Source organism: Paramisgurnus dabryanus, chromosome 13 (assembly GCF_030506205.2).
Source record: "Paramisgurnus dabryanus chromosome 13, PD_genome_1.1, whole genome shotgun sequence".
Classification (NCBI taxonomy): Eukaryota; Metazoa; Chordata; class Actinopteri; order Cypriniformes; family Cobitidae; genus Paramisgurnus; species Paramisgurnus dabryanus.
Window position 1 is genome coordinate 4348377 of NC_133349.1, and position 19616 is coordinate 4367992.

Here is a 19616-nt window from a genome sequence, read left to right on the forward strand (position 1 = left end):
TGGGTTTAGGATGAAGATAACCCAGGGTTAAAAGGGGGGTTTAGAACAAATATAACACAGGGTTAAAGGCAGGGTTTAGAACGAAGATAACACAGGTGTAAAAGCGGAGTTTAGGATGAAGATAAACCAGGGTTAAAAGGGGGGTTTAGAACAAATATAACCCAGGGTTAAAAGCGGGGTTTAGGACAAAGATAATCCATGTTTAAAAGGGGGATTTTGAACAAAGATAACCATGGGTTAAAAGCGGGGTTTAGAATGAAGAAAACCCAGGGTTAAAAGCAGGTTTCAGAATGAAGATAACCCAGGTTTAAAAGCAGGGTTTAGAAGGAAGATAACACGGGTAAAAGGGGGGTTTAGAACAAATATAACCCAGGGTTAAAAGTGGGGTTTAGAACGAAGAAAACCCAGGGTTAAAAGCAAGGTTCAGAATGAAGATAACCCAGGGTTAAAAGCAAGGTTCGGAACGAAGATAACCCAGGTTTAAAAGCAGGGTTTAGAAGGAAGATAACCCAGGGTTAAAAGGGGGGTTTAGAACAAATATAACCCAGGGTTAAAAGCGGGGTTTAGAACGAAGAAAACCCAGGGTTAAAAGTGGGGTTTTAGAACGAAGATAACCCAGTGTTAAAAGAGGGGTTTAGAACAAATATAACCCAAGGTTAAAAGCGGGGTTTAGAACAAATATAACCCAGGGTTAAAAGCAAGGTTCAGAATGAAGATAACCCAGGGTTAAAAGCAAGGTTCGGAACGAAAATAACCCAGGTTTAAAAGCAGGGTTTAGAAGGAAGATAACCCAGGGTTAAAAGGGGGGTTTAGAACAAATATAACCCAGGGTTAAAAGCGGGGTTTAGAACGAAGAAAACCCAGGGTTAAAAGTTGGGTTTTAGAACGAAGATAACCCAGTGTTAAAAGGGGGGTTTAGAACAAATATAACCCAAGGTTAAAAGCGGGGTTTAGAACAAATATAACCCAGGGTTAAAAGCGAGGTTTTAGAATGAAGAAAACCCAGGGTTAAGCACCGTGTAAGAAGCCTTATAAAACAACAAAGCTGGTGGTGGCCTAAGCCTTTTGGACAATATTGTATGTAAACTTTATAAAACAGAAATTCATAAGTGATTCATTAATTCATTAAGGGCTCTGGGGTTTTTTTTTAGATCACAGTTGTTACATTTTCCACCGAACACAACTGGGACTCACTGGACTTTTATGATGGCGTTGACAGCAACTCTCCAAGACTCGGCAGCTATTCAGGTAAGATTAAAAAAATTTAAAATTAAACATCGGATAACATTGCATGTAAAAGAAGTAAATCATATAAAATCAAAATTTGTTATAAAAAATGTATAAATAATAATTTTATAAGTATAACTGTTATATTTTTTGTTATTATGTATATTGTTATATATTTTAGATTTTATTAAATATATAATTATTTAAATATATAACAAAAAATATTAAAAGTATTATAATTTAATATATATTGTTCCAAAACAATCCAGGTGCCATTGGCAAGTGTTTAGTGCATATAATCTTACACATTGAACTCTATTCAGTTTCGTTCTGGGTTATTTCCTGATAATTTCCTCTCCACTATCTGCAATCTCTGTCAATAAAACATAACAATAATCTGAGAAAATTCCAATTGTGTGAGTGATGGTGTGTTTTCCATATAAACCTACACACACACTTTCAGATTTAACTTTAGCATGCAGTACTCATCCCTGTTGTAGTTTCTTAAACAGACTCAGAGTCAACCCAAGAGTCTGATGAGAATCACGCCGCCGTATCTGTGAAATAAGACTTTATGAAATAACCTTATTCCAACTTGCTTTCATCTAGAGATTTGTTTTATCAGGCAAAGCACATCAATATTTGAGCTGTCACAGGATATCATGGATCAACAGCTTTATAAGCAGTAAGAATGAACTCGGGAGTCTGAGTTTCCCCGGCGAGCCCGGGTGTAAGAGACACGGGATGCTATCAGTGTAGCGCGGGTTACTCAGTAGTCTGTCGAAATGAAATGGCAGAACCCTTCGAATTGAAGAGACAGATTTTAATTATTTGGCACAGTTCCTCCCGCGCCAGACGCATCGGCCACGCAAAAAAACAAAATAAATATGCGCTGACCTTAGTGGGCGCCATCAGTCTCAGACAAAACGTTAACTATTGTTGACAGGTTGACGTTTAATCTGCTCGGAGGACAAATGAAAGATTAAAGGGATTTATTGAAAGGAAATTCCCTGTGCATTGAGAAGGTGAAATGACTCGATCAAATATGCTTCGCGGAAAAGCGCTCTTCATTTTTCGACGTATAAAGGATGTACGGGACTCTCTCTCCATCTCACCCTGGGGTTGAGACGGCAAGTGCAATGCCTGCCTCTATCCGTCACAACCTCTTTAGTGCTGAATGTCAGCCCTCGCTCGACAAATAGCCCATCATCGAGACTCCAGAGTTGCTACACATCATCATTTTTCTAGATAGAGGTGGACCATCAGGAAGGTGTGACCCAACTTTAGCCACACCGGCACTTTGTCAATAGACCTACCAACTAGTGACAGGCCTGACAGGGTTGACTGACATCTGCAGAAGCCTCTTGGCTGAATGTCAAATCCCTCAAAGATGTACTTTACAGAGGAAACTTGACATAATGCAAACTTGAAAATGTTTCTATTGCAAACTCCTTTAGGGACCACGATACCACCCCTGTTGAACACCACGTCCAACAACCTGTACCTGACCTTTCAGACCGACATGAGTGTTTCTGGAGCAGGTTTTCACCTGGAATATACAGGTATGATGACTGATTACTTCTGCCATCAACATGATGGCCAACAAGGAAAGCACTACAATGCATTTTGTGTTTATTGCATTGCGACTTCTTTTTCACACGGGGTGTTGTTGCTTATCTTTCAATGCAGAAGATGAAATAAATTTGGCAACTTTCACTTTCTGATAAATACAGAGTGTTTCCTTGTGTCCTAAGCAATAGGTTTGGACTCCTGCCCAGAACCGCAGACACCCAGCAATGGAGTGAAAGTGGGCGACCGTTATTTCGTGGGTGACGTTGTCTCGTTTCACTGTGAACAAGGCTACACTCTCAAGGTGGGTTGATTTATAACACAATACAGCAGTGTTTGCTTAAATGGGAATTGTGTAATTGTTTTGATGGTAAGAAAATTATCTCCTGTCGCAGTTTAGTATGCAAAAATAGATTATAGGGAAGGCATAAACATGAAAAGCATAAACAGGAAAACATAACACCATTGCTTTGTTTGTTTGTTCGTTGGCTTAACCAATGACCTCTGTCCTGTTAGTAAAGCATTGCATTAGTTATGCAAAGGTCATTTGTTCAATCCCCAGTGAACACACATACTGATAAATGTATAGCTTAAATGCACGTAAGTCACTTTAGATTAAAGCGGCTGCCGTAAATGTATGACTTTCTCCTATGAAACACAAAAGCAGATTTTCTCATTCAACATTCACTGTCATTTGCTGTGTTTACATGCACCAATTTTCATCAGTCCTATTAAAGTAAATATTTTTGCAGAGGAATAAGAAGGTGCAGTGTATGTTTACCCGAAACATTGCAATGGGACTCAAATATAAATTTACAAGTACATTCTGTATAATCTGAACAAAACGTCTGCACAATCAAAGTCACAAAGTCGTTGAGTTCACAGTGTCTCTGGATAATTGTACAAAGTCAGGGTTGGGTTGGAGAAACTTGTTTTAAGTTTTCACATTATCAGTAAAAGTTTTTTTTTATTATTGCATAATGCCACAACTAGGGATGGGTATCATTTTTGATTTTAACAGTTGAACTACACTGCAAAAAATGACTTTCTTACTTAGTATTTTTTTATTGTTTTCAGTAGAAATATCTAAAAATTCTTGAATTAAGATGTTTTTTCTTGATGAGTAAAACGACCTCAGTAAATAAGTCTAGTTTTAAGACAAATAATATACAATTTAAGTGAAATTGTTCTTAAAACAAGCAAAATTATCTGCCAATGGGGTGAGAAAAAAATTGTGAAATAAGATTTATTTTTTCTTAAACACTTAATTCAAGTAAAACATTTTCACCCTATTGGCAGATATTTTTGCTTGTTTTAAGCACAAATTTACTTAAATTGTATATTTTTTGTCTAAAAACTAGTATTATTTTCATTTTGCTCATCAAGAAAATACACCTTGATTTAAGAATTTTTCGATATTTCTACTGAAAACAAGACAAAAATACTAAGTAAGAAAGTCATTTTTTGCAGTGTACTCTTACTAATACTGCTTACTGATCTGTTAATTTACTGGTATTTTTATCAAGGCTTTTTTATATTTTTTATGAAAAATTTAACAATTTATAAATATAATGAACCATTTAATTTTTGTTTGCATTTCACTTTAACCTTCTAAGACCTGGATACATTTTTTGTTTTTGTTTGCACAATAATACTTAATTCTGTGTAACTGAATCCTGTTGTACACAAATATGGACAATTACACTGCTTCATGTTCAATAAAAATATTTGATAATTATATTAATTTGGTTCTTCCTAACCATGAATAAAATAGCTGGAAGAAATCTGAAAAAAGACAAGCCAAAGCTTAGGTCTTAGGAGGTTAAAAAAAATACAGATAATTTACATCCAAAATGTTGGTCTTTGTTCAGTCGAGAAAAAAATAAGTTTTTTGAGGAAAACATTCCAAGATTTTTCTCAATTTAATAAACTTTATTGGACCTCAATAGTTTACAGTTTCAATGCAGTTTAAAATTGCAGTTTCAGCGCAGCTTCAAAGGGCTCGAAACGATCCCAACCGATCAACTGTAGCAAAACGATTGTCATTTTCCACAAGAAAAATAAAAAATGCCCTTTTAAGCCACAACTTCTCGTCTTGCACTGGCTGTGTGAGGCGCAGACGCAATATTTTTGCGTTTCACATGTGATGCGTGACCTTTCGATGTGATTGTGTAATACGTAAGATCGCGCTGGCACGTCACACGGCTAGTGCAATGCGAGAAGTTGTGATTTAATAGTGCATTTTTTTTTCTTGCAGAAAATGACAATCGTTTCAGTAGATAAGACCCATATGCCTCGTTTGGGATCATTTACAGCCCTTTGAAGCTGTTTTGAAACTGCAATTTTAAACTGTAAACTGTTGAGGTCCATTAAAGTCCATTAATTTGAGAAAAATCTTGGAATGTTTTCTCTCAAAAAACTTGAAAATGTGTCCTCGACTGAACAAAGAAAGACGTCAACATTTTGGATGACATGGAGGTGAGTAAAGTATCAGGATTTTTGTAAAGAAAGTGGAGTAATCCTTAAGAGAAGATAATTTACTCACCACCATGTCATCCAAAATGTTGATGTCTTTCTTTGTTCAGTTGAGAAGAAATTATGTTATTTTTGTGGAAAACATTACAGGATTTTTCTTATTTTAATGGACTTTAATGAACCCCAACACTTATTAGTTTTAATGCAGTTTATAATTGCAGTTTCAAAGGACTCTAAATGATCCCAAATGAGTCTTATCTAGCAAAATGTCATTTTTGGCAAGAGAAATTAAAAAATAAGCACCTTTAAACCACAACTTCTCTTGTTCCTCCGGCTGTGTGACGCCCCAGCGCGATCTCACGTAATTGCGTAATGACGTGGAAAGGTCATGTGTTACATATATGAAACGCACATTTCCGGACCATTTTAAACAATAAACTGACACAAAGACATTAATTAGTATCATTCCACATACAACAGTGTCGGAACGGTCCTCTTTCACTACACTGGGGCGTAGTTTCGCATACGTCATCCCTGACCTCTTGACGTGATGATGTATTACGTGAGGTCACGCTGGTGCGTCACAGGACCGGAGGAAGGAGAGAAGTTGTGGTTTAAAAGTGCATATTTTTTATTTTTCTTGCCAAAAATGACAATCATTTCGCTAGATAAGACCCTTATGCCTCGTTTGGGATTGTTTAGAGTCCTTTGAAACTGCAATTTTAAACTGCATTAAAACTGTTAAGTGTTGGGGTCCATTAAAATGAGAAAAATCCTGGAATGTTTTCCTTTAAAAAAAACATAATTTCTTCTCGACTGAACAAAGTAAGACATCAACATTATGGATGACATGGTGGTGAGTAAATCATCTGTTTTTTTTTAAAGAAAATTTACTAATCCTTTAAAGGAACAGTATGTAAGAAGTTTATATCAATTACTCATAAAATGACCCTGATATGTCACTAGACATTAAGAAAACGTTTTCATTTCAAATACTTATATCACTGACAACAGCAGTCCGGCCAGGATATTGTCATTTAAAAAGTAGAGTTGCAGCCCTCAACTGATGTTTATGTTGTCATGTTGTGTATTGGCCACCAGTTGGGTGATTGCAGTACCAGTTTTAGCCACAAGTTTTGTTGTTGCAATACCAATTTTGGCCACAATCCTACATACTGTTCCTTTAAGTATTTTTATTCTTATTCAAATAGAAAACGTGTTAAATATGTAATTTCATTTCCCCCATGTGACATACCATAGTTTTAATGCTATGCAAACCAGTTAAATCAAATATACAGTTTTTTATATATAATAAAGCGTATGACATATATTCAGGATGAGTGTCAGTGTTCAAGTAATCTTTGTTACCATTTAGCATACTATCCTATGATTTTATGATTCACGCGTTTAATTTTCTTCCGTTGTTCAGATCACAGATCTGTCTATTTACCACCCCTTTCAATCCAATTGAAATTTCGTTCAGACCAACCTCAATCAGATCGATTAAGGCATGAATGCGTTTCAGTCTGATTTAGCCATCAATCCGATTACAAACAGCATGTAAACGTAGCCATTAAATGGTAAAAGATGTCAGAAGAAAAGTCATACATGGACGGCAATTTTAATGAGGGAGTGAATGATCTCTTTAATAACTTCCCTGTGTAATATTGCTTTTAATATTAGCCTACTCTTTAAGTCAATTTGAAATTGATTGTTGACTTACGCTTAAGCCAATAAATTATTTTCAGGAGACCTAAAGGTTTCTTGTTTATGAGCCGGAGATATTTTCTTGCACGCTTGATTAAATTCACAGTGTCAGGACACAGCGTTTGTGTTTTGGCTCTTGTGTTTTTGGCAGGAGATCTGTATCTTTCCAGTGAGTCATTTCTCTGTAGGATTGGTGCGAATTTTTCGGAGAAGTCAATATCTGTCTTCATTTTCACTCATTGTAGGGAAGTGCATATATAACGTGCATGCCAGGACCCGTCAGAAGATGGAACTATCCAGCTCCTCTGTGCCTTGGTGAGTTTCCTTACATCATTCCCAGCATTTCCTCCTTTCAGTGAAATCGTTTCCGACGTTTTGCTTCTGGGTTATCTCAATTCTTCAAATGAGCATGTCGTAATGAACTCGTGTTTCTGTTACTCCAGGAGTCCGTGCCTTTTCGTTTTATTTGATTTCGGTGTAGCAGCTGTTTCATTATAATGGACCGACCGCAGAGATATCGGCCGTAGTATGTTCGAGCTGTTTAATCAAATGGACTATGAAAAGACTATCTTCAGGCGATCATTTAAGCTTCTATTAAGTCTGGTTTCAATGCATTTAATTTTCTGTTTTCTTGTAATCTTTTAGCCTTAAACCCTCATTCCTGTTCTCAGTTTTACGGTAATATTGTTACTTCTCTAGCAGTTTACAAGCAGCGAGACTCCTGGAGAAACAAACGGGAACACTTTACTTGAAGGGGTGTTCATAAGACATGACACTTTCATAATCGTGACATGACACGTGTCATGAACATGAAGGAGATTTTATGACAACAGTCATTAAGTGTCATGTGTTCACTTATGTCATCTTTAATGCAAAGATGACATTGTTTGAAATGTCTTTATGAAAACTTGACATAAACCAATGCATCATAAATCGGCCATAAACATGACATAGCAGAATAATTATAAACTTAAGAAACTACCCACTTTATGGGTTAACATTACATTAAACTGTCATTTAAATGTCATTAAGTGTTAATACTAGGGGTGTAACGGTACGCAAAAATCACGGTTCGGTGCGAAACCCGGTTTTGAAGCCACGGTTCGGTTCATTTTCGGTACAGTAAGGGAAAAATGCAAACATTAAACTGCAGGTTGTTTATTACTATAACTTTTTTTTTACAATTTGTTTACACTTTTTTTTTAAAACAGTTTTTATTAAAATATAACATATAAAATATATATAAAATGAAAAAATAATAAATAAAATACTACTGCAAAGTTCTTTTTTACATTATTTTATAACAGAAGGTAACTCTTTTCTTAACCTTCTCTTAAACTTTTTCTACTTAAACCTGGCACTAAACTAACAAATTCAATTCCTGAATACATTAATGAACTATTAGCCTACATTTTTGCCACCAAAAATGTTCTGTTTTGATTTATTTTGGATTGTTTAACTCACAGTATTGAATTGGCTATGTACCATCTCTGTATAAAAAATAATATGTGACCCGTCACGGAAACCAGGGACTCAAGTCGGCAGCACAAGTTTCGAGAAAATGAGAAACAAAGTTTTTTTTTCGAAATTTGTGATTTTCGTTTTATTGCAGAATCTGTTAGTTGAGATCACGAAGAAGCCTCTCCATGTTTGAGATAGCAGTTTTTGTATATTTAAAAGCGTACATTTTGCGGTTAAAATAGGCTTGTTTTTCCGGAGATTCTAGCATGCAGTGGGGGGCGTCATTGTCTGTGTGTATATTTACATACTGTATAAGCTTGTGTTTTCGCCTCCGCCCCCAAAGGGAACAGCGTGACTACTAAATAAGGATAGTTCGCCCAAAAATGAAAATAATGTAAGTAATGACTCACCCTTATGTCGTTCTAAACTCGGAAGACCTCCGTTCATCTTCGGAACACAGTTTAAGATGTTTTATCGTTAGATTTAGTCCGAGAGCTTTCCCCTTCATTGAAAATCTATGTATGGTTTCCATGTCCAGAAAGTTAATAAAAACATCATCAAAGTAGTCCATGTGACATCAGTGGGTCAGGAAGATTGTGTTGATGCATCGAAAATACAGTTTGGTCCAAAAATAGCAGAATTACGACTTTATTCAGCATTGTCTTCTCTTCGGGCTCGAGCGTGAAGTCACATGACTGTAGTGACGCGCTGCCCTGTTCCTCAGACATGTTTGCTAAGTTTTTTTTTTTTCAAACTTATAGCCTGCGTCTCCCCAGACTGTAAAGCTCGGGCGCACAAAACAAAAGAAAAATAAAAGAAGCTGGGGCGGAACAAATAACAGTCAGCCGCATCGTACGTCAGCCGCGTCACTGACTTTATGCGGCGCCGCAGTCGGATGACGTCAAAGTACCGCGAGAGCTCTTCAAGAAATCTTACGGAGTAGTTTAATTTCGACTCGCTCTCGCGGTACTTTGACGTCATCTGTATGTCAGTTCTTGCAGCGCAGCATGAGTCCAAACACACAGAAGTTACACAGATATAGTTGTATTCTTCATATAATTGGCTACATGTTTTGTCTATCAATATTTTCCATGAAGTCATTGGCTGATGGAGAAACGAGCGAGCCATTGGTAACCTCTCTAAAGGATGTCACGTTTTCGACGGCGCTGTTTGGATGATCTATTATACTACTTCCCTATTTTAAATACAAACTTTGAAGGCGGGTTCATGTGTTTAACGGAGGTGTAAGCTCATATACCCTTACATGTTACGATTTAAATAGTCTTCAGATTATATATTATATTGTATTACCAGACATTCATGCAAAATCTGATGTAAACAATCTATATTTCACGGATTATACGCATTTGTGGACAAATATGGTCATTGGATAATCTGAAACAGACTGGATTCGACTTGTGATCCCCACAAAGGTAAAAGAGTCATGTTTATTTTTGCGGGTTGTCATTTGGTCATAAAATACTACATATGATGCTAGAACATCTCAAAAAGGGTTTTACAGGGGGCATGGCTTAGCTAAATGAGATGTAAATGAGCCCTATTGTCTCCCCCAGCTGAAAAGAAGATCCCTTTCGTCTCGATTTTCTCGGTTTGAGTATTTCTGAGTTCCTATATTCAAATGGCCACAACTTCTCAAAATCTTATCAGATTTCCATGTGTTACACATCGTTGGAAAGCTTAGAAACTGCACTTTCAGAATCTGTGAATAACTCAAAATGCCCAGATCCGACTTGTGTCCCTACTTTCCGTGACTGGTCACATATTACTGCTCTATGTGTAACTGCATAGCAAGCAACATGATGATATACTTATTATACACTCATTTTGAGATTAGTGAGCTGCATACATAGCCATCTTTGATCTTTTGCACGTTTATCCTAATCTTTGCTTGTGTCGTCAATGTAAGCTGCCTGTGACTTTACTAACGAACCCCTCCGTAGCTGAGTAACAACTGAGTAAGCCCGGGTTACAGCTCTTCTCTGTCCCGACCAGCTGATCGCATTGTGACAATGATATGATTGACGTGATGTGCAGATGAAAAATCTGATCACGCATTCCTTATTCTCGCTGTCACAGAAAGCGCGTCTCATGAATGCGTAGCAACGAAAGACATGCATCCTCTCACGCACTTTTGAAAGAACAAAGCAGCGCGTTGACACGCGTTTAACATGCGCTTTTAGATATGACACGTAAACGTTTACACCAATAATCAAACGGATATACAACTAAGTAAATAAAAAACTTCTGTGGGCTGAATTATGTTATATGTTTGACAGAAGACTTGCGCTGAACGCGGAGACTTCCGCCACTTAATATGTTCGTGCGGAAACGCACGTATTATGTTCCGCACAGGCGCACACAAAATGCATTCGGCCTTTCGGTGCACGCGTGCACCGTGCCGAAAGCCCTGAACCGAAACGGTCCGGTTCGAATACACGTACCGTTACACCCCTAGTTAATACTATGTCAAATTATTTTAAATATCTTAACAAAATGCAACGGACACATCAAAAGATTATACTTAAAATAATTAAATATTCTAAAATTTTCTGACATAGAAGAAAAAAACAACTTTAAAAAAATTAATTTAATTTAATGTAATAACTTTGCAGCGATATGGACCAAATGTTGCATGGCTTTACCCATTATTGTACTGTTTTTATTTAATTTTAGGTGATTTGGTCTCCAAATGCAATAAAATATGATTTTATCAATTTTAATTATTATTATTATTATTATTATTGAATGAATGATTGATTTTATTTGCTAAACACTCAAGGGAAACATTATGAGCTGAAGAATATTCATGACGCTGTTATAAAACTATTTGACAGAGTATTAACACTTTATCACATTTTAATGCTAAATTCAATATGTATCACTGGTAAAAAGTGGTCAGTTATGTTGTCTTGGTAATGTCAAGTTTAATGACAAGTTATGATATAATGGTTCATGTGAAGTTGTCATAGCAATGACATAATTACAAATGACGTAATTGAACAAATTACATAAAGACAGTTGTAATAAACGTGCATACATCTTCTTCATGATTATTAAGGTGTCATGTCAGTCTTATGAACACCCCTTAAGAGGCTTTGATGTACAGTAGGGCTGGGTATCGATTTAGATGTTCTGGATCAATTAGATTTCGATTCATAAGCTATCGGAATCGATTCAAGTTTGATTCTCTGTTCGATTCTGGTTCTCGGACCAATTTTTATTCCCGATTCTCCATTCAACTTAATGAATATAGATTTAATACAAATACTTTATTTATAAAAAAGTGAACATACGTTTACAAGTGGGTAATTAATAAAAAGAAATTTAAAGCAACCAACCTGTATATTAAACTTTTTTATTTTAGGTACACATTCAAATGCATTCAGTTAAATACAATACAATTTTGATGCAAAATGAAAAATGTATGCTGAAAAAGTCAAAACAGTTGCATTACTTGATCAAATAGGATCAGGTTATTTCATAAAAAAATAGAGAGAATCGATTTTAATCGACCATGTTTAAAAAAAAAACGATTAATCGAAAAATCGATATGTTTTTGCCCAGCCCTAATGTACAGTATTTTGGGGTTTTGGACAACAATCACTATTCTTGACTTTTTTATTCAGTACAGCAGGGACAACAGTGTTATGGCCTCTACTTATAGATTTGTTTTGCTTGTAGCTTATACAGTCAGTGTATTTTGGATGATTTGAGAAAATCTAGTATGTGTCAAAGTCTGTCACTAGCCTCTTTCACGCGGTAATTTCGCTAAATTACCATGAATTTACCAGAATGACTTTACCAGTAAATACAAAAATGTGCACACACGCTGTGACGTTCCATCTTTTTACCAGTAAGATATCATTCACACATCAGTACCAAAACACCAGTAAACTCAGTGAGAAAGTGGAAGTTAGTCGGTCTATATTTTATTTTTTTTTACTTCTGTGGCAAACGCTGACAGTCGCGCAGTTGCTCGTGAGCAAACAACATTGCCTTAGGTGGGGAAGAGTCACAACCTGCGTCTTCAACAGCAGTAATGTTTACACATTAGACTTCATGGAGAGTGTGCGAAGGACGTGGGCAATTCGGCAAATAGATGGAAAGCTGTTTTAAACAACTTTAGTAAAGAAATGTGGACGTTAACTTCAGGTGTGCTCAACTTTACGCAGCGTGTGTGTGCAAATGTCAGTGACAAAAAAATGTAGTGCACTTAATGTGAGATAGTGGTGTTACATACTACATGTCTTTTTGAATGAATCTTTCAAGTGAACAACTTTGCGTCTTTAATATGCATATTTATAACTCATTGAATTCTCTCCCTCATTGGCCACAAGCCCAATGCATGGACCGATAGCATTCAAGGTGCAAGCCTTGAAGGATCATTGGTTGAATGTACTGAACAAACACACTCTTCACCGAACGAGTCAAATGAGTCAGAACGAGAGCTTTAATGATTTGAATAAATTGATACTGTCATTCATAGTCCAGTGCCACCTGTCTGTTTGTTATATTCAGGCATTGAGATGAATGTTAAATGTGTCCCAATCAACCTCAGTACAACCTGTAATTACTGGACTCTGAAATATAAGTACTTGCTTTTTTAAGGATATATATGAATATTTATATCACAACAGTTAGGTATTTGTCAGCATGGCACACTTAAGTACACAATGACACTAATTTTGAACCTTTGTTTTGGAACCTGGTGCATTTTCTTCCTTGGTTAGGTTCGTTTAGGCATACTGTATGTAAACACGGCATTCGCACTCAGATCCGCACCAAAACAACCGCTCCGAGACCGCCTGGTTAAGTGTGTAAGCCATCCGACCCAACAGACCAATGAACGATGTTGTTGCTTTATTAACCACGAACATACCCGATTACTCTTTGATGACAAATTCTGGTGAGCTTGCAAACGGCATTCAAATCAAATAAATTGGTAAATACATTGTAATTTAGCACACACAAGGAATCACATGCACATAAAGCTGTACAAACTCTCTGCACCACTTTTTGTAATTGTAGTCTTTACGTCCGAGTGCAGAGCGCTTGTGTCATTAATGTGAGTACCGCAGTGAGTACAGGCAGCTGTTTAGCAAAGGAGTTCAAGAAGATTATTGAAGTATTTGTCTCTGTGGATTTGCCACCGACAGTTTCCACGTAAAGGCACTAAATGCAGTATAAGCTGCTCTGCAGAACCATTTTATTTGAAGAAGAGAAGAAATAGAGAAGATATTTGATGGGTTCTCCAATGCCACACTGGCAGATTCTTGGCACCATTTCAGTTTTCTGAGAAACGTCTAAAAGGAAAAATTCAAAGACTCCACCAGTGACCCCGTGGTAAAGTAAGGGCTTCAGGGCATTTGAAAAATATATTGAATTTCCTGGAGGACAAGTATGGGATATTCAAGGCTTCTTTAAAGGTTTATGGAGGTTTCCCAGCTGAGAAAACCCAAATACTTTTAAAGTGCATGCTAAGTTGAAAATGATGTCACCAGTTATTATAAAGCAAAGTGCTTTATACAATATTCCAAATGTATAGTTACCTATATATATTTTGAGGTTTAGGTATTTAGTAGACACGACTTAAAAAAGTGAGGAAAAACAATATGGTTCATCCGAGCAAGCAGTAATTAATATAAGAAGTGTCTCAGTTGTGTTATGTGTTCATTGTATTGTTCATGTCTTTTATTATGAAGTTCTGTGTCTCATAGTCATATTATTTTGAAAGTGTTCATTGTCATGGTTGTTTTTTGTTTCCCCATTCCATGATGTGTCGCGTTGGCTGAATGGTTCCTTGTCTGTATATAAGCCTTCATGTTTCCCATTGTCCTTTTTAGGGCTGCATAACGATTAATCGTGATTAATCGTTTGCAGAATAAAAGTTTTTGTTTACATCATATATGTATGTGTAGTGTGTATAAAGCATTTACACACATTACTCTACACCTCGACACTTTGTACAATTAGTTTTTGACTCACTGACACACTTTAGAAAAGAATCCAAGTCAAGTTGGGTGATGCTTTCAGCAAGATGCTCTCAAAGATGAAAGTGATGTTTGATCAGTCTTGTGTTGGTGTAGTTGAATATGTCTGGTTTTACTGTCGAGTGACACTTGATGTTTAATTGATCTGAGCTTCTGCAGTGTAAACAAAGCCTTTGGTGCGTCTCTATTGACATTACAATTGTACTCGTAAAGCAGCGTAAATGGACACAGTCAATCAAAGGGGTCGTTCATTACATCACTGCCAATAATACAAACACAGACAGAGAGAGAGAGAGGGATATATACACACACTCAGGAGTAAAATAAAGGTGATATACTTCACTCTCACTCGTACTGGTTGCTTCAGTGTTGGCTTATCAATCCAAACGAGATTCGGTGTTGTTAATTTAAAAAGTCATTATGAGAAACCATAACCCATGCATCATTTTCTTCTAACCTCAAAATGAATGCAGTAAATTCATTCCATTAACATTTGAAAGCATTTCTTATTACACACCATTGCATTAGTATTAATATAAGAAACACAATGAGTATTCTATGTGCAAATAAGTTCATTTTGTGTATCGCTACATTTTATAATGGAGTTCAAACTTGAAGATTATCTGTATGATAATAGTTTTCTTGCTTTATTGGTGGCTTTCTTCTGTCTTTTAAAATTTGATAACATAAGCCTGTTTAGTTTTCTATATGAACGGTTTTGTGTATAAAGCCCGGTATACACTGCACGGTTTTTGGCTGTCCCAGATGAAAGTTTGCCATTTGAAACAATTGCGCGATTTCTGTGATCGTGGCTCTTTATCGGTGGTCCTATGTCGCACAGTGAGAGAGGTTCAAAGACAGATGTTTTCCCGGTCTTGCGTCCAAAGATAGCCTATGATAGTTTCAGAACTGTCAGAAATTCAGCACGATCAACGCACAGTGTGTTTGCCGCCACGACCTGCGTACTGGTATTTGTTTACCACTAGCGTGCAGTGTTGGGAAAAATTACCTTTAAAAGTAATGTATTAAAATATTAAATTACTCCCAAAAAAGTAACTAATTGCGTTACTTAGTTACTTTTCATGGAAAGTAAAGCTGTGCACAGGTGTGCACGCGTAGAGGGCATAATTCTATGTGACTACGTTCAGTTTAATTCAGTACATAAGGGGAAATTAATTCAAGGCCCTGGGAAGTTTTTGAAAATATACATACATAGATACTGGTCATTAAGTGCTTGAATCTATTTTAGGCAAGATGTTTTCTGGAAAATAATCCATATTATTCCCTGTGTAGTGTAGGATAATATCATAAAAATTATAGACTTTAAGCACACGTGCTAAACTGTTCGCTTTAAATGCTTATAGCTTCTGTATGCGAATGTTGATTCATACCAAAATGCTTTTTTTGCATAGTTATGTTTGACACATGAAAACGTCTCGGGTTACGTATGTAACTGTTGCTCCCTGAGAAGGGAACGAGACGCTGCGTCTTCCTTTCCATACTTCCTCCATCCCTGTAACGCCATCTTTGGCAATATTTCAGATAGCGATATACTTCCTGGCTCCCGCGTCACCCTGTCTTTGTCGTTAAGCCTCACCATTGGTTGAATTTGATATACACATTCAGACGCACTTACCCCTGGAGGCATCCCCAAAGTGTCACCGGAGTGACCCAGCACGAGTTACCTAGAAAGGGAACTGTAACAATGTATCTTAAAAGGTAACACGATGTAATCTTGCTCTCACTTGAAATGTGTTCCCATATTTAGTCATTGAATTTGAGGGTATTGGACCTGGAAAGTCCTTGAAAGGTCCTTGAATTTGAAGTTAGCTGAGGTGTGAGAACTTGAGCTTGACATTTCCAAGTTTAAACGATCCATGTTGCACAGTGTGATAAGCTTAAGATCTTATAGGGGTGCAGAAATCCTGCAGTGTATTCCGGGCTTTAAAGGGGTTCACACAAAAATGAAAATGTTGTGATAATTTTCTCAGTCTCATGTTGTAACAAACCTGTATAAATTTCTTTGTAAAGGAAAATATTTTAAGGAATGTTTTGAACCAAAACAATTATGGAAAAACCAGGAGGAAAAAATACTATGGAAGTAAATTGGGCTCATGAATGGTTTGTTTACACACACTCCTGAAAAATCTTCATTTGTGTTAATCAGAACAAAGACAGATTTGTTACAACATGAGATTGAGTAAATAATGACTATTATCCTTTTAAGCTTGTTTTTTATCCTTTATTAGAACAGATCTGAGGTCAGATTAGTTATATGCCAGCGGGAGAGATGCACTGATATACTGCAAGATGGTGGATGGTGGACGTGATTTTTCCTGACCGTGTGTCTCACTGCTTCTGTATTTACAGCTCAATGTGGCGGCTTCTTGTCTGAGATGAATGGAGTCATTTTGAGTCCTGGATTTCCTGGAAATTATCCCAGCGGCCTTGACTGCAACTGGACGTTGCAGCTTCCTATTGGTTTTGGTTTGTATTCTTTAACGTATACTTTTACACCTTATCTGCACTGTCATTTGAATTTTATTGGGGTTTGATTAGAGTTTAACTAGATCTCCTTAAAATGGTCATTTCACAAGACTTTTTTTAAGATGTAAAATAAGTCTATGGTGTCCCCAGAGTACATATGTGAAGTTCTAGCTCAAAATATCATATAGATAATTTATTATAGCAAGTTAAAACTGCCACTTGCATTTTAAAGTGCTGTGGTTGGGTAGTGCAGATTAAGGGGTGTTATTATCCCCTTCTGACATCACAAGGGGGGCAAAATTTCAATTACCTATTTTTTTTCAAATGCTTGTTTTCAAACCAAGTAACTGTTTTTTGTCACATTTTCTATGTTGATAGAAGCACTGGGGATCCAATTATAAGCACTTAAACATGTAAAAAGATTTTTGTGATATGTCCCCTTTAAAGAGATTCAATTAGAAAGCCAACAGAGTTATTTGAGTCCTGCTTTTCAGATTTCCGGCAATCTCAGGAATAACAGAAGAGATCCCAACAATAGAGAGCTGCAGGGATGATTTATTTTTGTTGGCTGACCCCAAAGTTAGCTTAACGTGGGTTCCCTCAACAAAAAGTCAGTGTTTTTTTTCCTATAGACTGTTTCAGCAGTCTATAAACAACTTCTAGTAGACTTCCACATACTGTAGAATCAATAACAGAGTCCTTTTACAGTAGTTTATATCTGATAACAAGGGAAATAAATGAAAAGTAAATTACTTTCATTCATATATAATATCTACTGTAACGTGTATCAACTATTACCCTGAGCTAACTTTACTGTGTAAAATTAACATTGTTGGGGTAGCGCATTACAGATAACGTACATTACGTAATAATATTACTTTTCTGAAGTAACGAGTAAAGTAACACATTACTTTATAAATGTACACAATACATTAATATTTCAGTTACTTTTTTTAAAAAGTAATGCGAGTTACTTTTCAGTTTAATTAATTTGATAAAAAATAATGTACTGAATTAAATTGAATGTAGTCACGTAGAATTATGTACTCTTATGCGTGCGTGCCTTAGCGGACACCGTTTGAATCAGAAACAGAGATGGCAGGCCAGAGCTTGACATTTTTGCGATGGAAATATGCGATTTCTAAATGCCGAACTTCTCAGTCATAAAAAACACCTGCAAGGCCTGAAAGAGATCAAGCCTCAGTCAAGTAAGAAAAAGTAACGCAAAAGTAACTTAAAAGTAATGTAAGTATTACTTTTCATAAAAAGTAATTTGCATAAAAAGTTTTTTCCGTAAAACGCAATTAGTTACTTTTTTGGCGAGTAACTTAATATTGTAATGCTTTACATTACACTGAAAATGAATCTATACAATGTTAGCTACAGGTCCTTAAATTCTTGCCTGGCTGCCAAACCTCTCCACCCTCGTCTTTAGCAAACCAAAACATTTTATTTTCAAAAGAGGTAATTTTTTTCAGAAATGAGTTTAGCCACTAGCCAAACTGATCAATACAGACCATAAGTTCACTTCAGTTCAGGCACGTAACCACCACACTCATGTACGTCTGATGAAAACGTCTATAGGCTTTTGGAGAGCTCTGTGATCAACAAAGGGTTCTGATACTTAGACATTTCTGATACGTTTCCCAGACAGGGCTTATCCTAGTCACAGACTAAAATGGATGTTTGAGCTGCCTCAATTTGAAAACACCATGTACTGACATATCTTAATGTATATCAGTGGCATTGTTTTGGCTTGAGATGCACACCAATATTGTTATTTTTTGTAAGTTTGATTGTAAAAACTACTTAAAGAGCACCTAGTCACGTTTTTAAATTTCCATTGGTGTGTAAGTGTGTATTAGTACATGTTAACGATATGCAAAAGGTACAAACCCCAAAGTAAACGATGACGTGAGTTATTGTTTCCAATGTAAATCATTTTTCTTGGACTACAACAAACACACAAATTGTAGGCCACAGACTACCTGGGTTTGGTGATCAAGACAAGACGGACATTATCAGAATTAATACCGCTTCTGACTGTAAGTTAACTCTTGTTAGCAACCAAATCTTTCAAACATGGTAAGGAGCGTCACGTTTTCACATTCAGAGGGATTCAGGCCAATCACAACGTACAGATAAGCTGGCCAATCAGGGACACAGAGCTTTTCAAATCCGTGCGTTTCAGGCAGAGAATGAAATCTGGAACTGTATGGCATGTGGAAAATAATGTTTTTTTAACCATAAACCACGCAAACACATTGTATTATACGAAATACACAAAATAACGTTATTTTTAGCAATGAAATAGGTGCTCTTTAAATGTCCTAATATAACTATGGCCTAGTCCTGGATTAATCTAAATCCTGTCTTGGAAATCGTCCCTTTGTCCATCAACCTAATCTTGACAAAACAAGACAACTTATTACACTACAGTTGCTCGACCTCAAAGTCATCACCACCAAGCTTCCGACATCTCTTTCAAACTTTATTAAAACATGTTTCCTGATAAGGAAATGCTCTTTGAATAAATCGTTTTGGGTGACACTTTTATCCAAAGCGCCTTACATTGCATTACATTTTTATCAGTATGTGTCGGTTTAAACCCATGACCTTTTACCCTGCTAATGCAATACTCTACCACTGAGGCACTTAAGGTTTAATGCGCAGTAACGT

At 36.4% G+C, this 19616-nt stretch overlaps 1 protein-coding gene across 4 annotated transcripts in view; it reads left to right on the top strand.

Moving 5' to 3' along the window:
• csmd3a (CUB and Sushi multiple domains 3a) overlaps positions 1 to 19616 on the top strand; it is a 398763-nt gene that overhangs the window by 270703 nt on the left and 108444 nt on the right. For 3 of the 4 annotated variants that reach the window (XM_065298900.1, XM_065298902.1, XM_065298903.2), the window contains exons 36-40: positions 1152 to 1248; positions 2685 to 2789; positions 2982 to 3100; positions 7224 to 7293; positions 16821 to 16937. In XM_065298900.1, coding sequence (XP_065154972.1) covers positions 1152 to 1248; positions 2685 to 2789; positions 2982 to 3100; positions 7224 to 7293; positions 16821 to 16937 — 508 coding nt within the window. The remainder of the gene's footprint in view (positions 1 to 1151; positions 1249 to 2684; positions 2790 to 2981; positions 3101 to 7223; positions 7294 to 16820; positions 16938 to 19616) is intronic. The other variant, XM_065298901.1, reaches the window with a different exon arrangement.